Source organism: Barbus barbus, assembly GCF_936440315.1.
Source record: "Barbus barbus genome assembly, chromosome: 30".
In the NCBI taxonomy this organism is placed as follows: domain Eukaryota; kingdom Metazoa; phylum Chordata; class Actinopteri; order Cypriniformes; family Cyprinidae; genus Barbus; species Barbus barbus.
In genome coordinates this window covers 10,436,946-10,464,873 of record NC_136758.1, presented here as the reverse complement: position 1 = coordinate 10,464,873, position 27,928 = coordinate 10,436,946, and the positions used below count along the sequence as shown (strand labels likewise).

The following is a 27,928-nucleotide window of genomic DNA, read 5'->3' as shown; positions in this document are numbered from 1 at the left end:
TTTTCTTTGGTGGTTTCACAGAGTGTTTGGTCTTATCCTTGATGCAAAATTACATCAGCCAGGCCAAGCATTAGCCACAAAAAGCTATACACACAGCACGCCCTGATAATGTTGTTTCATATCACACTTTCTTAACACAATTCTTTCCTTTTTTCTTTAAGGTATGGTTGTATTTGAATTATTTCTCTAAAGTACAATTGGTCACTTAAATAGGATGTAAAAAGCCATAAGGCTTATCAAATTTGACAGTAATAAAAAAACAACCGCCAGAAGAATTCACTCCGAGAAATTGTTTAAGGGCCACGTTTCTCATGCTAAAGTCTCTGACCAAGCAAAGTGTTCCTGCCACATTCAGACATTTATGAGGTCGACTGAACTGTTACACACGCACACAGGCCAGACTTGTTTTTAGCCCTTTTGCACTGTAAAATGCACTGTTTTTTGTCTCCTCTCCCAGAGCTTATTCCATCTGTGTATGTCTGCTAAAGCCATCATTGCTACCCCCATCCATACAAATACACCAGCGCTGTCTCTCTCACTCAGCGATTGTGCCTTCAGAACCTCTTACTGCCTCTGTGGGGGATCATCCCTTCAATTTTTTGGTGAAAAATTGTAGGTCTTATAACTGTATAATTAAAAAAGTCAATGATAGATGCAATGATACAGAGACTAGAAAGAAAGAAAGAAAGAAAGAAAGAAAGAAAGAAAGAAAGAAAGAAATCATTACATGTAATGTAAACATTTCAAAAGTTTTTATTTTTTTTTATTTTGATGATTAGAGCTTACAGCTCATGAAAGTCAAAAATCAGTATCTCAAAATATTAGAATATTTACATTTGAGTTTCAATTAATGACCACCCCTAGAGTATAAATTCTGGATATCTCCACAATAATGGGGAAGACTGCTGTCTTGGCAATGATCCAGAAGACGAACATTGACGCCCTCCACAAAGAGGGTAAGTCACAGAGGGTCTTTACTGAAAGGTGTGGCTGTTTACAGAGTGCTGTATCAAAGCATATTAAATGCAAAGTTGACTGGAAGGAAGAATTTGGGCAGGAAAAGGTGCACAAGCAACAGGGATGACCGCAAGCTTGAGAATACTGTCAAGCAAAGCTGATTCAAACACTTGCGAGAGCTTCACAAGGAGTGGACTGAAGCTGGAGTCAGTGCATCAAGAGTCACCACGCTCAGACGTCTTCAGGAAAAGGGCTACCAAGCCACTTCTGAACCAGAGACAACGTCAGAAGCGTCTTACCTGGGCTGTGGAGAAAAAGAACTTGACTGTTGCTCAGTGGTCCAAAGTCCTCTTTTCAGATGAAAGTAAATTTTGCATTTTTTTGGGAAATCAAGGTCCCAGAGTCTGGAGGATCAGTGAAGAGGCACAGAATCCATGTTGCTTGAAGTCCAGTGTGAAGTTTCCACAGTCAGTGATGATTTGGGCTGCCATGTCATCTGCTGGTGTTGGTCCACTGTTTTCTGAAGTCCACAGTCAACACAGCCAGATGCCAGGAAATTTTAGAGCACTTCGTGCTTCCTTCTGCTGACAAGCTTTATGGAGATGCTTATTTCACCTGCCCACACTGCCAAAGGTACCAAAAGCTGGTTAAATGACCACCGTGTTACTGTGCTTGATTGGCCAGCAAACTCACCTGACCTGTATTGTCAAGAGGAAGATGAGAGACACCAGACCCAACAATGCAGATGACCTGAAGGCCGCTATCAAAGCAACCTGGGCTTCCATACCACCTGAGCAGTGCCACAGGCTGATTGCCTCCATGCCACGCCGAACTGATGCAGTAATTCATGCAAAAGGGTGCCCAGCCAAGTATTGAGTGCATAGAAATGAACATACTTTTCAGAAGCCTGACATTTATGTTTAAAATATCCTTTTTTTATTGATCTTATGTAATATTCTAATTTTCTGAGGCACTGAATTTTGGGTTTTCATTATCTGTAAGCCATAATCATCAAAATTTCAAGAAATAAAGGCTTGAAATATTTCACTCTATGTGTAATGAATCTATATAATATATGGGTTTCACTTTCTGAAATGAGTGACAAAAAATATTGACCTTTTTCATGATATTCTAATTTTTTTAGATGTACCTATATGAACTGTTCTTTGGATACCATAATTCATCCATGTAGATCAATTCCACATTGTTATTGTCATCTTTTTGAATCTCACCTATCTTAATGGCAGATGCTGGACATCTTCCATTGAATTTATTCACAGGTATTTTTCTGTAAATTGACATAATTACTTCAAGGTTAGCGTGAAAAAGTACAAAAATTCCAGATGTATCTACTCTCTGGTATCTTATAACAAAATATTTGGAAATCGTTCATCCTAAAATTATATACCCAGGGCTACTCGATTACTAAATATCCCCTATTAGATTTATATCCCTGATTACTGCTAATGCTGAAACATAAAAGGCAGGAAACATGGAGTACTCCATGCATATACATTTATACATTGCATAAATGTTTAAAGTTTGGAACATTTAGCTCAGAGAAGACTGTAATGTTGTTGACTTAAACTGTATGTAACTATCACCAAATCTGCTAAACAGACACTAACAGATGAACCATCAAGTAACATGAAAGGAACAACAACTCAAGTGACTTATAAAGGCTGTAAGATCGGTAAGTAAACATTCAGCTCATTATATATCATTTTAGAGATTACTTTAGTTTTAGTTTGTTGATGAAATCTGACACTCATATGGCACCCAAATGATGACATTTCCATTTGATGTCTTACTTTCAAAATACTTTTGGACCAATAAAACTTCCCATAAATATAAAATAAAAATAAAATAAGTCAAATAAATGAAGTAAAAATAATAAGAAGAAGATCAACAACAAGTAATATATTTATAGGTACCTTTTATGTTTTAGAAAGAGGGTCCCACTAAAGGGGATCATTAGATTTGGGTGTCTGTGCATTCAAGAAGTTTGAAAACCTGGCCATCTCAATCATGACTAGCTAAAATCAATAAACTAGCTGAATCAATAAACTCCCCACTATGCAAACTGCCCACATACCTAATGAAGCATTATTTTAAGAGCCCTAAGCCAAGGGTGAATCAAACTATCACAGGAGTGATTTCTAATGGTTTGAATCATCTGTCAAAATCAGATTCACAGACGGATTTTCAGATATCACAAATATTGCATATGAAACACATAATACACCAGACAAAAGCAAAGCTATAGGGGAAAGTGTAACTATTTTACAAGGAGGTGATGTCTTATGAATTTGTATGAAGTGAATTGTACATAAAGATATGATTTTTAGAAAGAAAAAAAAATGCATGAAGGTCCACCCCTAAACCATTACTGGGACGTAAACCGACCATCCAAACATGTACACTGTAAAATAAATATGAAGAGTTTATTTTCAAAAACAAATAACTTTTTATACATTTTTCATAAATTTTCATACATCATGTTTTTTATTGTGTTATATTATGTTAGTTAGCTGTATTTTTTAGCTATTATTATTTAATCAAAACAACTCAGCTGCAGTTTGATTGATATTAATTGGAATGCAGGATAAAAAAACATGATTTTTGTTGAGTTTTTTTCTGTTTTTACTTATGTGTGTGTGTGCACAATGTGTGTGTGCGCACAATGCCTTAAACATACACACACACACACACACACACACACACACATGCACACACTATATGGTGGTGTCAGGCAATTTGGTGCCTGAATATTTTTTTATTCATAATTTTTGGATTACTTTCATTATCTGATATACTGTTAAAATATACCAAGCATTATAATAATAGGTGGTAAAAAAAAGATTACATGATTAAATGAATCACATGATTATATGATTAAAGTTCATACCTGCAACCAGCATAATTTTAATATTTTACTGTGAACATACGTGTAATGTCATACATAAATGATATAGTAATTCACACTTTTTACTTCCAAAGAATTACAGTAAAATATACAATACAATTACATATGTTGTCATGTTAATGTAAGATAGATAAATTATAGATAATTTAAGTTAACTTATGGTTAAACAAGTATTTGTTTTATTCTAACATTTTCCATTCATTTTCTGTTAAAATTATATACTTTTTTATAGCATGTTTGGGGCTTGCTCTGGCTTAGACACCTTCAGTCAGTCAGTGAGACGCTAATCCACAAGATTTAGGAGAGCATTCTAGCTGAGCTCTGTGTGTGTGTGTGTACTATAATTTTCAAGAGAGTCAGATCTTAGGGAGATATTCAGATATTCAAACATAAGACACGCGCACAAACACACACTGAGAGAGAGAGAGAGCGAGACCTGCAGAGACATGGATACAATAGCAGAGCTCAGTAAAATACAGTGGAAGGTTTAGAAATAAGGGGCTTGTGAGAATGTAATAAACAGCCATCAGTTCTGCAGTCTGTGATTTGAGGACAAGTGTCTGGTCACATTTCCATGAACTCTATCCAGATGATATGGACCTGTACTGATCCTTATATTATCCAGCATCAATCCCAGCAGGCAAGGCATACATATTGTTTTAAGACAATACATCTTAAACAAATGTTCAGTTAAGCCAATGTGCTGCTATCAGATTTTATACTGTAAATTGTGAGTCTATAATTTAGTTCTAAATAACATGTTGCATCTGAAAGAATGTTGTCAGACTTTTCCTTGCAGTTTGACACACAGTCAATGTTTGTTTTTCACAGCACTATTTGTGCTCTGAACATGAATGATAGTTTAGACTTGGCTTGTTGATGATTTGCTTTATTGATGATCAGACCAGTGCTACAATCGTTAATGAACACAAAAATAAAAGCATGATCATTTTCGATAACTGAAAAAAATAAAATAAAAACCTGAAAAATACAAATAGAATATTTAAAAAAAAGAGAATAATTTAATAATTAGATTAGAATATTTTTTGTAGTTACATTAAACACATATTCATTACTAAAAATGTATTAGCTTTAAAGAGTTTTATTTTATACATTAAATATTTTAAAACTTAAATCCTTAACAATCTTCCTGCATTAAACATGCAAAACACCACTAGACATTTTGTGGTTTACCTTTAGAACTCCTACAAATACAACATAAAACCTCAATAAACTCATACTAAACTGAAATCGGAAAACTTAACTGCTTAACTAACTAAAAATAGTTAGATTAAGAACAGGAAAATAAAATAAGAATAAAACTAAATTAAAATTCAAAACTATTATAATATAGCAGATCAGACTTATAATTTTACTCTGCATGGTGAATGATAAATCATATATGCAGGAAACAAAATATATCAGAATATATATATATATTATTTAAACCTGGATGTAACCACCCAGCAATACCACAGAAATACCATAGCATTAATATATTGTTGTTGTTTTAAAAACTAATAAAAATTGACTATTGGAACTTAACACATCCCATGACATGTAAAATCCATTTTGGTTCTGAGTGGAACTTTTTATTTTTAAGAATGTAGAAATGTGACTTGGCAACTGCAGCTGACCTTCACCTGCTGTACTCAGTTATCTGCTGAACACAAACCTCACGTTCAGAGAAAGTCAGAGCTAGTCAGAGAAAGGAGAAAATTGATAACAATGAATACATATTGTGATTTAGCCAATTAAAATGGAATCACAAGTGAATGTATCAGCTGTGTTGCTAATGGCAATCCTCAGATTCTTTGGACCTGGGCTGCTGCTGCATGTTGTTGCTGTTAAACATGGTTTACACTAGATTCTCCATTTTTTTAAATCCATTTTTTTTTTTTTTTTCCATCATGATCCACTCCCACTGAGGTTCCAGAGAGGCTGGCCAAATGGCAATAAAATCCTCGCCGGACAGCAGAGAGGGAGGGAAAGACACAGAAACGAGTGATGGAAAGAGAATGAGCGAATTCCAAATGGCATTTTTGTTCCTTTGAAGGTCACAGCAAGAAGGAAGCACTATCCAAAGTGTCACTACAATTGGTAGAGAGGCCTTTAGCCACTGTTGTAGTCAGGACCAGTTTATTTGTTCGAGACTGAGACCAGAAGAGGGTCCAGTTCTAGTTAAGACAGAGTCCACATGCTCCCGACATTTTGGTCAGGTCCTTGAGTCTAAACTTCAAGTCAGAGTCCAAGACATTTTCATTTTCTTGGACTTGTTCTTGAGTCTGAGTCCAAGATCATATTTTTATGCTATTGGTTTTGGTCCTCAAGTTCGAGTCCATGATCATATTTTCATTGTTTTGGTTTTGGGCCCCGAGACAGAGTTCTAATGTCCAAGTCCAAGACCATATTTTCATTGTTCTGGTCTTGGTCCTCGAGACAGAGTCCAAGACCATATTTTCATTATCTTAGTCCTTAAGTCTAAGACCACATTTTTATGATTTTGGTCTTGGTCCTCAAGACAGAGTCCAAGATCACATTTTCATGGTTTTGGTCTTGATCCTTGAGTTCAAGTCTAAGATCGTACTTTCATGGTTCTGGTCTTGGTACTCAAGACCAAGTCCAAGAACCAAATTTTCATGGTGCTGTTCCTTGAATCCGAGTCAATGACCATATTTTCTATGGTCTTGGTCCTCAAGACAGAGTCTAAGACCATATTTTCATGGTCTTGGTCCTTTGAGTTCAAGTCTAAAGGCTCGTTCACACCAAGAATGATAACTATAAAGATAAATATAAAGATAATGATATTAGCGTCCACACCAGCGAACAATATCATCTGTTGATTCTAAGTGCACACGCGTCTGGCGCTTTAAATTCTCTAGCTCGTGATAGCAGGATGGATTCTGATTGGGTGTCAATGTTTGTATCGTTCATCAGCTGGAAAAAATCATTCTGAAAGTGATTCCAACGATATAATTTCTCTGTCTTTATTGTTATAGTTGTGGTGTGGACTCTGCTATTCTTTAATATTGAGAACGATTTTTAGAACTACATTTTTATCGTTATATTTATAGTTATCATTCTTGGTGTGAACGGGGCTTAAGACCATATTTTCATGGTTCTGGTCTTGGTCCTCAAGGCCGAGTCCAAGAACCTAATTTTCATGGTGCTCAATTTCGAGTCAGTGACCATATTTTCTATGGTCCTGGTCTTCGAGTCTGAGTCCAAAACCATATTTTCATGGTCGTGGTCTTAGTCCTTGGGTCCTAGTCCAAGACTTATTTTGATGGTCTTGGTCTTATCATGGATTTGGTTTTGATTTAGACTCAACCCTGTTGTTTCTTCTAATTCATTATGAAAAATAAGGTAATTTATTTGAGATATGCACTCAAGAACTCTGTAGAAGATATTCCTTACACACAGTATTTACATATTCATAGTTGTTTGATCACACCAAGAAAAGTACATTTTGATTATTAGATGAAAAAGTTTTACTTGGAACAATTTTAACAGCTATCAGCATGCATGAATGTTACTGCTGGGTGTTCAAATGATTACATATGAAACAGTAATGCCCTGCATCACTTCAAGATCTTTTCAGAGTAAGTAGGGCCTAGTCATGCTCACTTTTGAATGGAATTCACTCTATGTGGTTTTTAAAGTTACTGTGCTAGGTGATGACAGTGGTATGTGAGTGGAGGTCAGTCCACTGCTGCATCAACTTGTGTTTGACTTAATCACTTTAACTTAAAATACAGAATTCACACACATAACCTGCACATGGACAGACTGACATTTGTGCAAACATTTTCACTCTGGCAAACTTTGTTTGAAAAGTTTGATTTGTTTGAATCATTACATGCTGAGTTGTCGTGGTTTGTTTTGACTGAGGGCAGTGGAGCTCTCTCTCTCTCTCTCTCTCTCTCTCTTTCTCTCTCTCTTTCTCTATCTCCTTTTTTCTTTTATCTTCCACATTTGTTTAAAGGAATGCTCCAGGTTTAAAGTATGTATAAGAAAAGTCCATACAAATATGTTTTAATGTACTGTGCTAATATGAAGGAATTTTCTTTATTGATTTTGATTCTGATTGAGAACTGATTTCATCAGTAAATTTAATGGAAAAATGTACTTTATATAATGGACATTATCCATTTTTCTACTTTTTTTCTTATGATATATATATAAGATGTTATAATTTAAATATTTAGGTTTTTATATATGTGCATGGTGTTACATTCATTCTGTTCAGAAAATGACACTATATAAGCTATATAAAGAAAGAGTAATGAATGTACCTGAAATACACACACACACATACACACACACACACACACACACACTTACATTCCATAAACTTATTTCATGGTATATATTTGTATGATGTCAGATTGGGATCTTTGTTGGTTCATGAGACTGTGAATTTCCTTTTGGAGGTCACTAAAGTTATAATTTATGCATTTGTTTTTGTGTATTTATATGTTTCTGTGCATCAAATGCATGCAGATGCAGTAACATATCTTGCTATTAACACTCGTGAAATGTTACAATAATTTACAGCGACAATAAAATATTAAATGAAACAATGTTTGTAACTGTGCAAGCATGACTTCAGTTCTCCATCAGCTGCCAGCGGTTCATGACAGAGCAGTCACGTTTTTGTACTGTACACAACAGGGTGCGGTTAACAATTATCTCAACATTACATGCTTTACACACACACTGGAGGCATGGAGAAAAAGATTGGGACAGAGAGAAAGAAAGATGTGGCATGTCTGTCCTCTTATTTTAATCCAAACATCTGCAGCAGGCCCAAAATTAAATTTTTGACATTATATACTAGGGTGTTGCTCTGTAAAACCACAGAAAATAGCCCATGCTGGAAATGTAATACAGCTGATAATGGCATTACATGCAGCTGCACTATAGGTAACCATATTATTTCTTATGAAGAAAAAAAAGCCAGTGTTCAGAATATCAAGATGCACAGTCTTTTGACAAACAAATGAAAGATGAAATCCTGAATCCAGTGTTCCTGTATAGCATAATATTAGCTAGAGTTTTTCAATAAGCTTATAAGTTTGATTCAGCACATTGACTGCACTGCATGTTATGGATAAAGGTTTCTGCTACAAGAATAAGACGTAATAAGACGTAATTTCTAACATGTTTCGGGAGCTAAAGCTCAAGAGGTAGATTTTATTTTCTTTCTTTCATTCTTTTTTTTTTTTTTTAAAGGAAGCCAATTAAAGCATGCAGACTCACAAACTTCCTAATTGCACACCTACAAACATTTTATTGGCCTGTAATGATTCGTTATAACTGCAAACTTTCACACTATACTTTAGCAGCATGGACATTTCGGCTGGCACTGCATGGCAAAGATTTTCAATTATTTTTAAAAATAGTGTATCAGGAGGACTATAACAGAAATTATGCTGTAATCTCTGTTCTCTGTAACCACTTTTGAGAACTGATGTCTTTTTTGTAATTATTGTAATAAAACTTGGTAAGTAAAATAATAATTTTAATTATTTGGAAGTAAAGTAGTTGCTTATAAATTACAAGTAGGCTATTCAAGGTCATACTTCACTTTTAAATTGACAGAAAACAAGGAAATTCTATTATGCATGAGAATAGGATGTTTTTGCATTACAGTATTGATAGTTGGCAACACAGTGTGAATGGTTGCACTTTATTTGACAGTATGTGTACTTACATGTACTTACCCAAGAAAGTACTGGTGCTATAAGGTAACTACATGGGGTAGGGTTAGGTTCAGGGTTAGTACCTAGTTATTACCTAGCTATTGTAATTACTACAATAAGTGAGGAACAGGACTGTAACATAAAGTGCTAACATGTGAATAATACTACAAATAGGTTTCATCTTCAATTTCTTCATTTTTATTTTTATTTCTGGATGACAATTTCATCCTCAAAGTGCATTAAAATCTTTTCAGCCCAAATTACACATGAGTGAGTCAGAAAACTTTGAACACTCCAGAGTGGGACAGTAGTGGCCCCTGATGCAATTTCCTGTGTGTTCAGGGCATACACACAGACACGCAGAGAGTAGTGAATTCGGATCAGCGAAACGGTTCTTTTGAACGCCTTTTTTAAATGAACCAGATCAAAAATGATTCAGTGGTTCTTTTACGTCATTACGTTGTTCCTAACATCCCGGTCTGGCACAACAGGCATATACAGTACATATATACAACACACAATGCTATTAAATTATTTATTTTACCGACTTAATTTCAATACTTACCATTTTATGTGTCCCAGTTCAGTTTGTTGTGTTGTAAAAACATAAAGTAGCCAACGTTTTATTTGTATGTCCAGTAACATTCCGGTTATTAGTACAAAGTAGCTTACTTTTAGTTCAATGAGTCATAAATCAGGTTCTTTCCTAATGTATTCACTCCCTGTCCGCTTGGGTTTTCGTCTCATTGCGAATCGTTCTGGGTGCAAATGATTCATTTTAAAGATTCGACTCAATAGAACGATTCGTTCGCGAATCGGACATGGCTAGCAGACAAGGGGTTTGGCTCCCGGCGTAATCTGACCCCAGCATTCGGCTCTTTAAAGGAGTGAAGGATGAATGGAGATCTGCTGCAACGTCTGCTGAGTTCAGAGCAGGACTGGAAGCTCTGAAGAATGAAAGTTTTGGAGGAGCGACTTTTGAGGGCGTTTGCGAAGTTTGGAGGCGTAGCGCAGCGATGTGATGTGATCTAACGTTACCTGCTTTGAAAACATTAAAGTGAAAATCTCGGGCGGTCAAAAGAAGGACAGTCACAAGGTATGATCCTGGGTAGACTATGTAGTACACGAGGATAGTATAGTTTGACTCCGGTTTGGCTCATGGCATGTGTCATCATGTTTAATGTCTTCATGCTTCACATATCTCAAACTGCAGTGTTAGTTGGGATGTGCAGGGGGTCCATAAGTTAATGTTGACATTTTCCAGTCTGACACACCTGTGCGTTGTGTCCATTTTTGGACATGTAATGCCAGCAGTGCCAATGTCCCATCACCGTGTTTCGTGTAGTAACGTTTAGAAAAAGTGTTGTGCTTCTGTATGTTAAATAAATAGTAAAGAAAGAGCAATGATGCAGTTTGCAACCAGTCTCTGGTCACTCGTGCTGTTACAGTGAATAACAGACTATGAAGTGTTTCTTGAGAGTGTTTATGTCTGTTTCATTCTCAGAGCATGAGCATGTGTCCTCACGTGGAGTTTTTGATTATAATGAATGAGTTTGATCCCAGTTTGACCTCACATACACAGGACTGCACAATAAACAGTCATGAGTAAATAGTAGTAGAAACCCTATACTCTTCTCTCTCTTAGACATTATTACAGTGCTTGCAAAACAGCACTGTTGATATTATTCAAGCATGCTTCTTCATTTAACATGACTCTATCTTGTATATTCAATCACTTGCATGCACCTATTTTATGGTGGAAGTTTTCAGTTTTAAAATTAAAATTTTTATTCTGTGTGTGTGTGGCATAAAGTAAAAAAAATGTCTAGCTGGTATATTTGTAGATTATTAGGGAAACTATTTATTACAAAGCAGAAGTGCTTATTTCTTGAAAAATAAGTAACAGATAGATAGATAGATAGATAGATAGATAGATAGATAGATAGATAGATAGATAGATAGATAGATAGATAGATAGATAGATAGATAGATAGATGATAGAGATATAACACTTGTTCTCTACAAAATCAATGTGTTATTGTCAAGATGCAATACATAACTATTTGTCAAGGTCAGTAGAGCTTTTAAAATATGAAATATTTTGACCTTTTTAATAATATGATAATCTTATTTCAGGTGGTCAGTTGTTAAATGGTATAACAAGAAAAAAATGTTGGGGATTCTTAAGGAATCTTATAATATTAAAACTGTTATATTTGTAAAAATAGTTTATTACCTTTGAAATTAATATGAAATTATACTTTTATTATTATTTGTAAACTGTTCAAAAATGACCAAGATGTGTATACATGTACTCACTCACATGTATTGAAGGTGTAAGGAAAATATGGTATTGCTTTTTACTTAATAGTTATACCACATGCCATTGAATCAAAGTTAGTTGAAAATGGTATATATATATTTTTTTCAAAAATGTGTGAAACTGTGCATTTTCTTCTAAATTTTGAAATGTCTTCTGTTATATTGTCTCAGACTTCTTTATCTGTCATTGACCCTTTTATCTATCAACTTCTAGCCTTCACTTTCACAGACAATAAGTCGCGTGCTGAGTGACACGACAGCAAATGCCATTTAATTTGTGTAAACCAAAGCATAAAACCTAAGCTTACCTAAAACGTCTATTGCTGCTGGCAAGCACTGTTATTTTCTTCACCAAATAAAGTTTTCTCTTCATCCTGCATCAGTCAATGCTTTCTGGGGGAGGCTGCGGTGTGTAGGTGATGTTTACACCTCTGCATGGAGGAATGTCATAGGCTATATTTACTGCTTCAGCTGATAATGAGTGTGGCCAGTTTGCAGAAGCCTGTTACTAGGCTGAATACAAAGCTTCCTGTAGACCAGAGAAGAAGAATATTGGAGAGGTGAGCTGCAGGAGATCTACAGCTGTTAGGAACTCTCTGTGATTCATGTAATCCAGTCTATTTATACCACTAAATGAGTGTTGTATTCGACAGCAGATGTTCTCACCCCAAATATGACATATCTGGAGGCTCAGGCTGCGGTGATGTGCTATATTCAGTAGCGGCTTTTGCTGTCATTGATGGCTGTAAACTAACAGTCATCTTATGTAGTTGTTTTATGGTTCAGTGGCATGGTTTACTATCATAAGCTGGTTTTAACTGGTTTATATGGTCTTCTAATTCTGCCAGATTGGTTGTAAAAGGGTGCTGGTCTCCTGACCTGATTTAATAGTAAACCAAAACCTCTCTAAAACCACCAAAACAGGCTCTGAGACCAGACATTCATTTATTTTCCCCTCCAGAAACCTTGAGAGGAACCAACCTTTTATGACCTTCTCATGAGTTGTAGTAATTAAAGCTTTACAGTACAATAGAACTGGAAAGCTTCAGCATGGTTTAAGGCTGGTTTATCTGGTCTTCAAGCCTGGCTAAACTGGTCTTAATCTGGTGTAACTGCCAGTTCATCAGCCATCTGATTTAAAAGTATCCAAATCCTCTCTAGAACCATCAAAACAGGCTTGGAGACTACAGCATTTACATTTTTTTTCAACCAGAAACCTTGGGAGGTATAACCTTCTCAGACCTTCTCATAAATTGTACTGATATAAGTTTTACAGACAAGTACAGTCGGATATGCCCAGTCTGCATGGTTTAAGCTGCTTTTGATAGACTCCCAGCCTGGTCAAGCTTCTCTTAAGCTGTTCTAACTGGTCTCCATTCCTGACAGGCTAATTTATTAGTACCTAAAACCTCTCTAAAATCATCAAAACAGGTTTGGAGACCAGACGACGGTGTTTTAAATGCTTTTTTTCACCAGAAACCTTAGGAGGAACTAACCTTCTCAGCTCTTCTCATGAGTACTGATTAAAGCTTTTCAGAGAAGTACAATAGAGTTAGAAAGCATAAGCACGGTTTAAGCTGTTTTAGATAGTCTTCCAGCCTGGCCAAGCTAGTCTTAAGCTGGTGTAACTGGTCTTTTTACCTGACCAGCTGATTTAAAGGTACTCTAAACCTCTCTAAAACCATTAAAACAGGCTTGGAAAGCATAAAGTGGCATTTAAATTCTGTTTTTCACCAGAAACACTGGGAGGAACCAACCTTCTTAGAACTTCTTATGAGTTGTAATGATTAAACCTTTACAGAGAAATACAATAGAGCCAGCTGGCCTTAAGTCTAACTGGTCTCTTTGCCTGACCAGTTGATTTAAAAGTTCTCAAAACCACTTCTTGACGTCATCAAAACAGGCTTGTTTTTTTTCCACCAGAAACCTTGGAAGAACCAAACTTCTCAGACCTTCTCAAAAGGTTAAAACTGTACAGAAAAGTACAATGGAGCCAGTAAGCTTCTGCATGGAGGAATGAATCCTATTTTGCTGTTTTCTAGCGAACAGCTACTTTGAGTTAGTCAAACAGACATTCAGACCTCCAAAGCTGATGTTATGGGTGGCCATAAATTGTTGCACAGACACCAAATGGAAACTTTGTTGCGGGCTGAAACAAAAGATGTCAGGCTCGGTTGAGTTGCATGTGGTGGCCTTTCTTTTGAGATATATAGTCTGTGCAAGAGCAAAGAGTTGGAAAGCTCACTGACTGCTCGCTCCAACCTGTAATAGCTACTTTATTCATTCCGACGATCACACATGCAGAAATGATATCATATAGCACTGCACATCATTTTATTATTTGAATATAAATGCAATAGTAATAGGACTCAAATGTCATTGACTGGCTTCAAATTGAGTTGATTGTAATGACAGAAACACACTTACACGCACACACACACACACACACATACCACAAGCTGACCCAGACATGCTTTTTTCCTGCTGATTTGAGTAATTCGGATGGGATGCCAAAGTCTTGGAAAACCAGTTTGGTCTTGACAGAGACAATCCAGAAAAACAACAGAGGGGATTTCACACGACTGTTGCGATGATATCATTTAATCACCTAATCGCTTACATCACCGCAGCTGCACGCTCAGCAGAGATCTAGGGTGTGTGCGTGTGTGGGTACATGAAATAGAGTTTCAAAATGATATTCATTTTATTGGAATAACAGAGGAGGTTCTGTTTTATTGAATGATGCACCAGAGACTTGTCCTGGTTTCCCACTGGCCTTTCATGACCTACACACACATAGCTGTTTTTTCATTTCACATCGCCTTATTCATTGGTTTATAATATTTACTCTTTCCACTACTACACTGTTTAACAGAGATCATATTCTCCATGTATCAGTTATAAGAATATATTGAGTATAGCAAATAACAGACTTTTTGCCATTAAAAGCTAGACTATAGTTTGGTGTGCAACTCTGGCTTTTTTATTTGTTGTCATGAATGCGGTTTGAGATATCTATATAGTTTAGTATGGAAGCTTTCATGGTGGCTTGATCTTTTGAGTAGACAGTAAGTCTGTGCAAAATATCAAAAATCAATCAATCAATCAATAATAAAAAACAGTCAGTCAATCTTAACATTTATGTATTTGTTGTGAAATGGCTTAAATTTGACCATAATTTTATAATAACTTCCATAATTTTATAAATTGTTAAAGATGAAAATCAACTGTTAAATAGAACTGAAACATTAAATTAAAATAATAGATATTACTAATATAATAATAATAAAAAAACTATTACACATCTTTGATCTATCACACTTTCATACATTCCAGATGTGAGAATGATGGTGAAACTTTTGTGATAGTTATTGTTATATTAACTGAATTGTTTTAATTTTATATTATTGTGAATATGTTGGGAGTATTTGGTAAGTATTATCTATAAAATTGTGCATTTTGAATATGTCCAACTCAAGGCATAAGGGGAAAGAGTATAGTACTCTTTCTCCTCTCTTCCTCCCTCCCCCCTGTGAAACAAGGCAAGGGTGCAAAATGCCTTGCTCCTCACAACATTAGCACAGAGGCTTCAGGGGCAAATGGATTATTTGCATGTTGCTGTCATATTTGGCAGTACAAGTCAACATGGGCTGAGCAAGCAGAAACATTGGCTTAATTTGACCTCTCTTTCTGATGGCCATTCCTGCCTCTTCCAGGCTCTGTTTCCCAAACCTCAGGTTTTGACTTCAGTCAAGTCCGTACATAACTGGACAGAGAGTTATAACGTTTTGGTCAGCTAGTGGAATCTCTCTGTGCGCCGCTTCTGTAATTTGTCAGTAGGGCTGTAGTTACGACCATGCTAATTGTAGAGTGCAACATGGCGCAGTTGTGCCGCTCTGCAGTTTGAATGTCTACCGCGCCGGAGACTTCTGGTGTCAGTCCGTCTCATTTATCGTTTCACTTCCAACTCCACAGCTTGCTTTCCTTTATTGTCTCTTACAAGGCCTGTTATATTGTCCAGATGTTAACTGTTATGGCTTTGTAGTCTGTCAAAAACATCTTTTTTTGGGGACATGCATTTTTGAAATGTTCTCTTTTACTTTGTTGTCTACCATTCTGTATTGTGAGTTTTATTTTTCCCACCATCTGAATAGAGATGTTATATTTAGCCATTTTCAGACTTCGGGGTTAGTGCGTATTTATGACAGGCTACATTTAAACTCCACTAACAAAATGATCTACAGCTCACACCCCTGCACTTTGATTAGATACACCGCAGGACTCTGAGAGCCTGTCATAGCAGTTATGCAAATAGTGCTAGGGTCAGTGACATAAAAGAGTCTATGATAAAAAAATAAATAAAAAAAAACTGTTTAAAACACACATGGTTTAGGAAGTTCCTCTTTATATTCTTGGTTATATAAAATCTTCAAGTTTGTCTTGCAGTGGAATAATTTTTTTTTAAAGAAAAATAATTATATTGAGCTAATTAATTATATTGAACTAACATAATGAACTTTTTTTTTCATAAATATCACTAAATTTTTGGGGAGTTGCACCACATGACATTTTGCAACCTGAGCTAATCTTGCCCTTTCATAAAAGATCAGATTATCTGGTTTATTTATAAGACGTATTGAAACACTGTAATCAGCCTATCTATCATCTAATTTTCCATGTTAGGTTTTTTCTGCATGTTTTTGCATTTTGGGTGTTCCACATGACAGTGATTCGGCAGATATTAATGAGCAGCGATGGAATTTTGTTAAAATATTTTCCCCAATGTTTTCCCCCAAGATTATGCCAAACAGGGTTGAAGACTTTAGGTATTTAAATGCTGCCCTTTTTCTTAATTATAAAATCAGGACAGTTGTAGCATCAGACAGTTGTAAAGTCAACATTTTTGACTTTGTGCCCCTCAAACAATAATAAAAGGGATTTTAACTCACATATATTTAAAAGTTGATCATCATAGAAGAGGTGTATTCAAGAAATTGTATTTATGAAATGCATTTTCAATGTATGTTTTGGATAAATTAATAGATAGGACAAAAAATAACTAGTTTCACCCACTAGCTTCGCAGATGTTACACATTTTTAAAATATGAGCTACAAATGGTCGCCTGTCGACTTTGTACAGGTAAAAAATAATCAGTGCTTTCCACTATTCAAGAGCTTGTCTCCTTTGAGCCTCCACATTCTTTATCCCTTTTTTCAGGGGAAGAGAGAAAGACCCCCTCCCTCATATTGGTAATGGGACTGTCATGCAGAAAGACTCCATTGTGTGGGCCAGGATCCTGTTTCTCCATGGGCCTGTAATTAAGAAGGGATTGCTTAAGCAGGGATACTTAGGTGGCTGAATATAGGGTAGGGATTGCTTAGGCCGCTGGGTAAACTGTCTGCACATGCATAGCTGGACTTACCCCATCCCTACGGCCTTCACACAATATATGCATGTGTATATTAGTGTCTATAGTGCGTATGTAGGGAGAGAGGGAGAGATCGCGAAGGTAGCCTTTGTTAAACTGTGTCATTTCTATGAGCTCACAGCTCAAGTTTGCTTTTCAGTGGTTACCTAGGTGATCACTAAAAAGTGAGCTCATTTGAAGGGAGGGAAACAATGAAAGAGAGGTGAAAAGAAACCCCTGGCCCAGAGCATTTACCGCCAAACCTGTGATGTCAACTGTGTGTTCTCATCTCATGGTAAATGTCAGTCTTAGATCACCAAGATTTTGGCCTCTTTTTCATTAGATTGTCTAATGGAATTAAACTCCAGTCGCTGAAACACTATAAACACTAAAGCAAAGTTCCTGTCAGTTGCACTATTAACTAATGGTCCATCAATATGAGGTTTTTAATGGCCATTACGCATTCCAATTCTTTAGAGAGCAGGGTAGCCGATGGCTGATATAGTGACGAGTAGAAGCCTATTTGTGTCTTGGAGTTAAAAAAAAGAAGGAAATTACAACTATCACAGTTAATTTGGTGTTATTGTGAACAAATGTTTTGTAAATGCAACTTAAATTCTCATAAATATGGCTTTGTATCACAATGTGACTTTAAATCTCAAAATATCTGTGAATGTGAAATTTTGTATCTCACAATATGACATTATATCTCAATTGTGACTAGGCCTATTTCTTATAATTGCAACCTTATATCTAACAATTGTGACTTAATTTCTCATAAATACAACTGATTATAAACTATAAGCTAATTTTGTTGTGTTGTGGCTTGTTTCCATTGTGCTGTGCTAATTTTGGTTGTGTTGTGGCTTGTTTCCGCTATGTTTTGGAAATTGCGTTGTGTTGTGCATAGGGATGCAGCGATTAACCGGTTCCGCGATTAACCGCGCTTTAAAACGTCACGGTTAATTAATCGTAAAGGTTTCGCAAAACCGAGTGTTTCTGTTGCACGGAGCTGAACTGTTGCAGCTTGTGCAAAATGAAAACAAAGTCACGCTAGTGGTGCACCAGCTTGAAATGACGCGCTGCTTATCAGAGACACAGAGGCTACTACACTAATTACATTAGTGACAGAGGGACTAAACAGCAAAGCTTTATTTCCACCAAAGAAATGCCTGTCGATAGTAGTGTGCAGGGCTCCACAGTGCGAGCATTTCACTCGCATTTGCGACTAAAAATAGATGTGTGCGAACTGGAAAATTTATTTAGGAGCACAAGTGCGAATACAAAACAAAATACAAAACAGCCTAACTTATACAGTAGCCTATAACAAACGTATTAATTTATTCTGTTTATTTGTGGAAAAATTGCGATGCAGCCTCATATGATTACTTTAGAACTTTAAAAAGGCAACGGTTTAATTTAAATGAGCACAGATGAGAAGAAAAGCGGAGCGAGTTAAAGTGAAGACGCGCTGAATGACGCACATCCGCCACTAGAGGGCGCTGCCGTTACCCCGGTAACCCAGTAAACAAATCAGCTGCGCTACTTTCCTAAAACTGTGTCAATAATGTTTCACACTCACAGTCATTTAGATATTTATATTCGCTTTAGTCTTCACAATAGCATCAAATAATTCTTACTTAAAGACTTAATGAGCTATTTATTTTCAAACATTGTTTCTAAGCTAAAACATGGCCCATCCACTGATCTATAATAGAGAACAGTGGGCCTATCTATATATCAACGACTGATTCGTTATTATTGTTCAGTAACACAAGGTCCATTAGTTAACATGAAAAAAAAACAATGACTGCATTTATTAATAATGCTATCTTAATTTCAACTTTTAATAATACATTATAAAATCAAAAGTTGTCTTAATATAATTCAATGGAGCTAACATTAACTAACATAGTTGTATTTTTTATTAATCAACATTAACAAAGAATATTAACTACTGCAATTAGCTATTGCACATTTTTAGTTAATGTTAACCTGCTTTAACTAATGTTAACAAATGGGACCTACCTATTGTTCTTTCGTTCATTATTTTCAAAAGAGAAATACTGTCATGGATGTTTACAGAGCAGCGGTCACCTTTTTTAATTCTAATGGAAGAGATGGACTTTTGTTTGTTGTTTGTTTATTATTATTTTGTGCTGTATTGTTGGTTATTGTGTTATTTCTGTTTCAAAAGCCAGCAATAAATAACACTTTAACATCTAAAGAGTGTTCATGTGATTTTATACATTATTAATGTTGGGAAATGAATAAATGCCTAATAATCGTCATAATCGTAAAACCGTGATTATTCATCAGACAATAATCGTACCAGCAAAATCTATAATCGTTGCATCCCTAGTTGTGCACTACTGGTCCACTGTAGAAACATGCAGATAATATCTACACAGCTGTGCTAAAATCCAGATCAAGGAAAATCAGGGAATTTTAAATTAAGATGTCAGTCCTGAAAATTATGCTAATTATGCTAATGTGCCTAATTATGCTAGTATGCATGTTTCTTTGGCTATAAATTGCTATCCTTTAGTGCAAACTTTAAAAAATGTTTTTTCAAATATCTATCCAATAATCAGGATTGACTTTAGAAGTCATATAAAGACTGGCAATTCATTGGTCAAAAGGTATTGGAACTCTGTGAATGAAGCATTGGAAACAGAAAATATTCAATGTCTGTGGACAAGGCTGTTGGTAGATTTTGGAATTGATACAAGGACAATTATAAGCTATCTAATTTCAGCCCGGTCCAAGGTCCCACGCCTCCAGGTTTCAAGGCCAACCTGTTAACCCTGTCCTCTATTTGCCTTGCATACATGTAAAAGTTAGTTGTGTTCTCACTCCATCTGACAAATTTCCATCGCTGTTACCTGCAGGTTGGCAGACTGGCACACAGGCACAGATGGCAGAGGTGATGGAGGGTGTATCCACGGCAGCAGTGCCCAATGGAAGTGTGGACTGGCAGAAGAGATGCATCGCCCTGGAGACGCAGCTCATGAGGTTTCGTCTACAAGCGGGAAACATCCGCCACCTACTTGCTGAGAGGGTAAATGAGAGGTGTTATGGGTAACACGTGGTCTACAATTCGCCCACTGCATTCCAGTTATGCATATGATTAGATTATTTTATGTACATTTTGCACAGCTTATGTACACATAATTTCATCTAGCCAAAACAAATATCAATTCCCTTGAGTTAGACTGTAAAAAAGCCATTTTATTTGACAGTGAACATAACATGCTCTATAAGGCCAGATAATATAGTAAACATGCTGCAGGGTTGCATCTAATAACTTGCACATGAAGTCTTCAGCCTGTCCCATCATCCTAACTCACTAACAACACAGTTCCAGAAAGTAATACTGTCTTTTTATTTTTTGGACTTGGTACTTTTTATTGGACATTTACCATGGTATTTTGAAGTACCTTAGTTGCACCATGTAAATATCATGCTACTTGAACACTGTAATCATTCAGTACCATGATATATATATCAAAGTACTGTGGTTTTACCACCTGATATATCACTGTTCTATGGTATTCCTCAGTCAGAGTGGAACAAGTTACTTAGTTTCTTCTCCGCTCTTTCTCTCCCTCCTCCTCTATGGTTTGGTCACGCTGCATTGACCTCAGCGTTTCGTCTTGCAAGACAAGGTTAACCGTCAAACTTGGCAGGCAGCCTTGCAAGGAAAGTCAGGGGGAAACCACTGACTCGTTTGAATGCTTGAGTGAATATACAGGTGTGTGTGTCAGTGTGTGCATTTTAGAGACGAGGAAACAAATTGTTTATTAATTACAAGATTAAAGTAACTGTCTTTTGACATTTTCTGAAGAAACTGGTGTTGTTTGTTTGTGACCGCTTTGTTAGGGTGTTGTGGATGGTTGCAGAACATTACTACATGGCTGCTAAGGTTTTCTAAGTGGTTGCTATGCATGATGTTGCTTGAACATACTCCATGGAGGTAACAAACCTAACTACTCTAGGGGCGAAAGAGCTTTCAAACATAATGTATAGGCAAAGATGCTATTTACAATAAGTGCAATATCTGGTATTTACACACAGTGAAAATAGCATATTTTCTTAGTGATAGATGTTATTTACACCAAGTACAAATAGTTTAGTGCAAATAGTGGCACATATCTGCACCTCACTATTGTAGAACATTATATAAAATAACATATTGAGTGTAAATTGTAATTGTTATTAAAATTATTAAATGGATGCCGCTTTGGGATAATAAAGCCATCACTACACCTAACCCTAACCTTATCCAATAAACACCCGTGAGGTACGTTATTTCCCTTTTTGATTATTTCCTTCATTTTTATTGATTTGATGTGTGATGTGAAAAGGGAGAAGAACGAGTTAGGCAAGAGGCGGATTTAAAATTGGGGCAATCGCGTCAAAAAAATACTTGCTGCATGCTGTACTAACTACTTAAGCTGCTGTTTAACGGACGTCTTTTGCAATGTTGTTGCAATGTTATTCACTATAAACATTTGACTTTAACAACTTGCTTAGCAAAATTCTTTCTCAGATGTTGTTTCACTGTTATTGTAGTTGACCTCAAAGTGGCCCTACGATAATTGTTTTTTATTTTTTTACCGCTACCTAATCTTAAACTGCCATAATAGTAGTTGACCTGAAAGAGAAAACTGACTGTAAAAAAGACATTTACACTAATACGTACTGTGGTGCCCCTTGTGGCCACACTGAAAATGCAAAGCGTACTTGAGTGAATTAAAATCAAACTCATTTCAAAATACAACATCACATAAAAGCTAGCATAGCTAGACACATCTGCGTTCACTGATTTGCGTAAAGTATGTTTCAGGCCTTAGGGGTTTTGAACTTTTGCGCTATTCAATCCCAAACCTTTTCAGCCATAAAAACTGTTTAGTGAAGAATCAGAACACCTTCTAACCATTTTTCATGCATAGCTTTGTCTCAATAAACACACCGTGGAATAAACATCTCACAGAGGAACATATAAACAGTATAAGATCGGTCTGTAAACCATGTGTGTATTTGCTCCTCTTGATGTTAATAAGTCAGTCCAAAAGCAACAACATCAATTTTGTTTTTCTTTTCGGTCCAAGAGGTAGGTCTGTTGTTGTGTTTTTTTTTCTATCTGTGGTGGTGCCATTAGGGTGTTTACTGTCCAAACACGCAGACCACAGGGACATTAAGTCTTGGACGGCTCCCAAGGATCCTCCATCAGGTTTATCCCCTCTCTGGTCATCGCTCTAACAGCCTTTTGCTCACCCTGACCTCCACACTCTCCTGCTCTCCCATTCTTTCCAGCCTCTCTCTCTCTCTCGCTATATATCGGGGCTCAGAGTCTCATGGGTTTCTGCTTGTTTTGTTGAAGAGGACATAAGAACGTGCTGAGAGTTTGCTGCTGTTGCCTGTTTAGAAAGATTCATAAGCTTCTCATCTGTTTCTCTGGGCAGCGTTAGGAGTGTTTTACACATTGACCCACTTTGCAGAGGAAAGGCTTGACACAGAATTGTGTGAGGGGTGTGATCTCTCATTCTGGCATGAGGGAATACTTTTTCCATTTGTTCACGTACGCATGCCCTTTAGTTGAAAAGTGTGTCCTGTTGTAGAATGAGATGAACATTGTGTGTGAGTGCTCGTAGGCTATGTTTGAATAGCATACTACCATGCTATGGACTGTTTCTGCACAATATAGTATGTGAAAGGTACTGTATAGTACTGTGCAAAATGTTGCACATTTTCTGTATTAATAGAATACCCATTTGATGTAGAGTGTTTTTATTTATTTTTTGCTAAACCTTACAGTATGACTACAGTAATATCCTTACAGTGTAGCTAGAGTAATATCTGACAAAATTACAAAATAGGGCTGCCTAAAGGCAACTGTGTTATGCTTAAACTCGTGAAAGGGATAGTTCACCCAAAAATGAAAATTACCCCATGATTTACTCACCCTCAAGCCATCCTAGGTGTGTATAACTTTCCTCTTTCAGACGAATACAATCAGAGTTATATTAAAAAAACATCCTGTCTCTTCCAAGCTTTATAATGGCAGTTAATGGGAGTCGATATTTTTAAGCCCAAAAAAGTGCATCCATCCATCATAAAGCATGTTCCACATGGCTCTGATGGGTTAGTAAAGGCCTTATGAAGCGAAGTGCTGTGTTTGTGTAAGAAAAATACCCATATTTAAAACTTTATAAACTGTAATCTCTAGCTTCTGCTAACTGGTACACACGTTCACGAGAGAGTGGCGTTCCAGTAGATGATGTAGGACGTAGACGTAGCGTACAGTAAGTGTTGTTGATGCACTGAGCCACCATATTGGATTCTGAAGTCAGGGTTGTTGTAGTTCCTCTGAGTTTCCGAGTTCCTACTGGGAACTCCGAGCACAAATGGAATTATTATCTGCATTATCATGCTGGAGCTGCAGGAAATGAAGAACTTAAAGAATCAAAAACACTTAATTAGTGACTATCCTCATGCAACAGCATACGACTGTTTGAGATGTATTGTTGCATAATGCATAGTGTTTCACTCACATTGGCAGAATTTAAGTGTAAAGTATGCAGTAAGCTGTACACTATGCAAGTTTTCTATTCTGAACATAATTGTTAATGTCTTTTTATTTACTTTAGTTGAACGTGTCAGATGTAGTTGTGCTTCAGTTCTGATCGTGTTGATGTGATTTCACTCAGTCTTTATGTGCCACATGTGTTTGTATTTAAAATGGGAAAGTAGATGTAGAAGATTCAGTAAGTTGGTCCTCATGTTGAATTTGGCCTAGTTCTTCGTGCTCTCTGTAGAACTGTCTCGTTTCTAATGAGCTGCCAGACAGGAGGATTAGCCTGCTATAGCAATAATACTTTCTTGCTATAGCTTGCTTTCTCAGACTCACACAATCTCCATTCTATCATTTTGCTCCATTTTTTAAATACACCAACCCTTCTTCATTAGCCTTTATCTTCTTGCATAGTTCTCTAATTAATTATTGAGCCATTGGTTGTTTCAGGCTTTTGGTGTCTGATGTGATATGGTTAATCATCACATTTTCAGGCAGTAGTTTGATGTTTCTTCAACAGTGGGCACTTATTTAAAAAAATAAACTCTCCTGCACACTTTTCACACTCTCATTAGTTTATAAAGATGTTGAACCTCAACTATACTGTAAAAAAGGTTATGTTTTAGTAAGAGACCGATAGCAGATGGATGCTATGCTGGTGATTTCCACAGTCATTAATGCATAGTTCACATTCTCTGCTTCCATATTCTAAGGCGGATAAGTCAGCTGGTTAAAGAAGTTCTGGAGTTCAACCAAGGAGGAAACCTTCTTTGCATTTTCCAATAGCAACTGCAGAAGAACAGTTGCTAAATGTTTCACATACCTGGTTGTTCGATGCCTGAGCAGCTGATCTGCCCCCACCTGTTTAACCTGTGGCCTGTTATCCCAGTCGACTGTCAGTCCATCCACAGCCTTCTGTTGAATCAGGAAGATGTGTTGTGTCTTAGCATTGGTCTTAAACTTAGGATCAATGTTAAACCATTTCGTTGAGCTATTTGCGTGATGTTTTTTTAAAAGAAGTGTTACAAAATTCATGCTAATGCAGTATTTAAGTCTCTAAACTTAAGTCAGAATGATTCCATGTTTAATTTGACATGAAAAAACAAGCTGTGAGGAACAAAAGTGTTGTCCATTCCAATTGTGAAGTTACCATTTACTTATTGCTAAAGAAATTGACTACGACTGGTTTATTTTATCATCTAAGAACATCAACTACCTGAACAACAAACCATGTTAAGTTACCCAGTTACACAAATTGAATTACCCAAACCATTTTTGCTTTTGTTTTCAGTTTCCTGTTTATCCCTGTAAAGCTCCGTTGAAACTATATTGTATAAAGCTCTATAGAAATAAAGGTAGTGACAGATTTCTGAATACATTGTACAATGAATAATATATATATTTTTTTAAATATGTAATCTAATCTGTCTAAAGGCAATACTACTATCTTGGAACTCACTGCATCTGTCTGTGTCATTAAAACTCTATTGAGGCCAGTAGCTCAACACTCTCCACTCACCACCAGTAAACTTTATGACATAGTTGTTGAATAGCTCTTAATGCTCAGTGAATCATTGCTGAGTGGGTAAGGCTAACCTGAGGTCAGTGCTGAGCTTGGGTGAGTGGACACTATTCCCATAGTAATGCGGATTGATGGAGTGTCAGCGAAAGCATGTCCTTGTTCATATTTGTCACCGCGTCGTCTATTCATTTCTGTACATTTGCTGACCCTTGGGTGAAGAGTCACACCTCCATACAATGACCCCACAGGCTCCTTTTTGGATCCGACACTCTGGGAATGCTAACATGGAGTGGGTGCCTCCTGGGAATCCCTGTACTTTTGGCTTGAATAATGAGAAAGGGTGGAAAGAACAAAGAATTTTAAACAAAAGAAGTGCTCTGACATACAGTGGGAATCCATTAATATGCTTGTCCTCCTTTTTACTGGGTCAGTGAGCACATGAAACATTAAACGCAAGGCACGTCATGGCCAGGAACTCTGTTTGTGTGAGTTCTAATAATCTTATGTTAATCTATATATTTTCAAAAGTGATTCTGTGTGAAGAGATATAATCCATGCATAGATGAGAACACCTTCACACTGCCTTTTCCCCCTTCACCTCTTCTTTTTCTTTCATTGAGTTTCATTCATTAGCAGTTAAGTGTTGCATGCTTGCATGAGAAGATTCTTTTACCAAGTTACCATCTTCACAACAGGAACAAATTCTTTTTACACATCATTTTTTTTAATATAGATGAATCCAGGTTTTTCTAAATGCAGAAGTGTGCACCTGCAGTTAGTAATTTGCATAAAGCACCCCCAAATAATCTCCATATAAGAGATTTGCACACAGCCACTTCTGTAAGTCATTTGTCACTTTCTGCAAACGAATCACTGCACAAAACTAAACATCAAGCTGTAAAATAATTTTTGTAATTTTGAAATAAGTGAAACTCATTAGAGTCAATTATGTTTTCAGTTTCTTTAATAATATGTATTAAAACATTTCATACATATTCATTGTCATTTCAGTTTCTAAGGCCATTGGGAGTATGTGATTGTTGCATATATGTGGTTTTAGTTTTCAATTTTATTCTAGATTTAAAATAAAGAAAAGTGCGAACTAATTGAAGATTCATGATTTCTGTCAATATACTCACATATTTTCAAATGAAAACATATACAAATAAAGTTCAATACAAAGCAACAAAACTGGAACTTAAACATGCAACGAAAAAAGAGAAAATAAACAAAACAAAAAATGAAAAACTAAATGAGAAAGAAAACAAAAAAGATGAAATGAAATACTAAACAAAACAAAATCAAAACAAAACTAACATAACAAACAAAAACAACAAAAAAGATTAAATGACAAACTAAATCAAAACAAAACAATAAATCAAAACAAAACTAGAAACATCACAAAACAAAAACAAAATAGACACAACATTAAAACAACAAAAAAATAAAATAAACAATTACAAATTACACAATAGTACCCGGTCTGTGCCCTAACCAGGCGTGATACTATAAATTGACGAGTAATAAATCATTTTTCTTTTTTTTAGGCCACGACAAGCAACAAGACATTTCACTGTACGTGCAGAAACATTACTTGCTGGAAACTCGTCCTAACTTCCCAACTTGTGAGTTGGGTGGCTTGTTTACTAGGATGTGCCCTAACCTTTTCCCAGTGCTGTCAGGCCATCATGGTGGTCTTGTTGATAACTGCAGTGGATTGTGGCATGAGCGTGCCCTAACCTGCACAAGGACAACATGCCCTCAGTATTTAGTGCCAGATTATGATCAAAATCGTTTAAGCATGACAGATAACGTCACTCAAAATCAGATATACAGTAGATTATTCTTATAGTTTATCATACATTCATAGTTTATATAACCATCTCACACACACACATCCTAACCTAAAAAGAATAATCCATGAATCTCTGTGTTTTGTTTATTTGCATAGATGCAGGAATTGGAACAGAGAGTGATTGAGGCCGACCAGCGGACAGAGAACGCTGAAAAACAGGTATGGCTGATGTACCACCATCCCTCCTTTTGTTTATTTTCCATAATTTATTATGTATTTGGATCATTGTCAGGAAGTAGTAGCTATCCTATTTGCCTGAATTTTTATTGATAGTTCATTAACAATATATAACAAGCAAATATAAGCTAGCAGATATTATCACACCACACCACTTTATTCAAGGTCAATATTTTTGTATTTTTGTCCCAAATTGTAGAATGCATTTTATAAATGATAAAATATTAAGCCATGGGAGCACAAATGGCAACTCTTTCCCAACAATTATAATCATAGAAACCACATTTATCTTGAGAATTTAACCAAGATTGCCATTGTAGGTCCACATTATGGAGGAGAAATTGAAGTCTGCAAACGTGCAGCCCAGTGAATCTGAAAACTCGCTGTACAGGCGTTATCAAGAGTTGAACAGTCAAATTCAGGAGAAAGACATGATCATAAAGAGACTCGAAGGACAGCTGGAGAAGCAGGTAAAGAAA

The 27,928-nt window shown here is 36.3% G+C and overlaps 2 protein-coding genes across 2 annotated transcripts in view; one reads left to right on the top strand and one right to left on the bottom strand.

Moving 5' to 3' along the window:
- The window catches only part of LOC306850608 (dihydropyrimidinase-related protein 5-like), a 618,334-nt gene that overhangs the window by 525,864 nt on the left and 64,542 nt on the right, over nt 1–27,928 (bottom strand). The gene's annotated exons all lie outside the window — the stretch shown is intronic.
- The window catches only part of LOC306849974 (pleckstrin homology domain-containing family H member 1), a 53,997-nt gene continuing 36,458 nt past the window's right edge, over nt 10,390–27,928 (top strand). The window contains exons 1-4 of the mRNA XM_079385372.1: nt 10,390–10,684; nt 20,210–20,379; nt 27,369–27,431; nt 27,770–27,919. Coding sequence (XP_079241498.1) covers nt 20,236–20,379; nt 27,369–27,431; nt 27,770–27,919 — 357 coding nt within the window. The 5' untranslated portion in view covers nt 10,390–10,684; nt 20,210–20,235. The remainder of the gene's footprint in view (nt 10,685–20,209; nt 20,380–27,368; nt 27,432–27,769; nt 27,920–27,928) is intronic.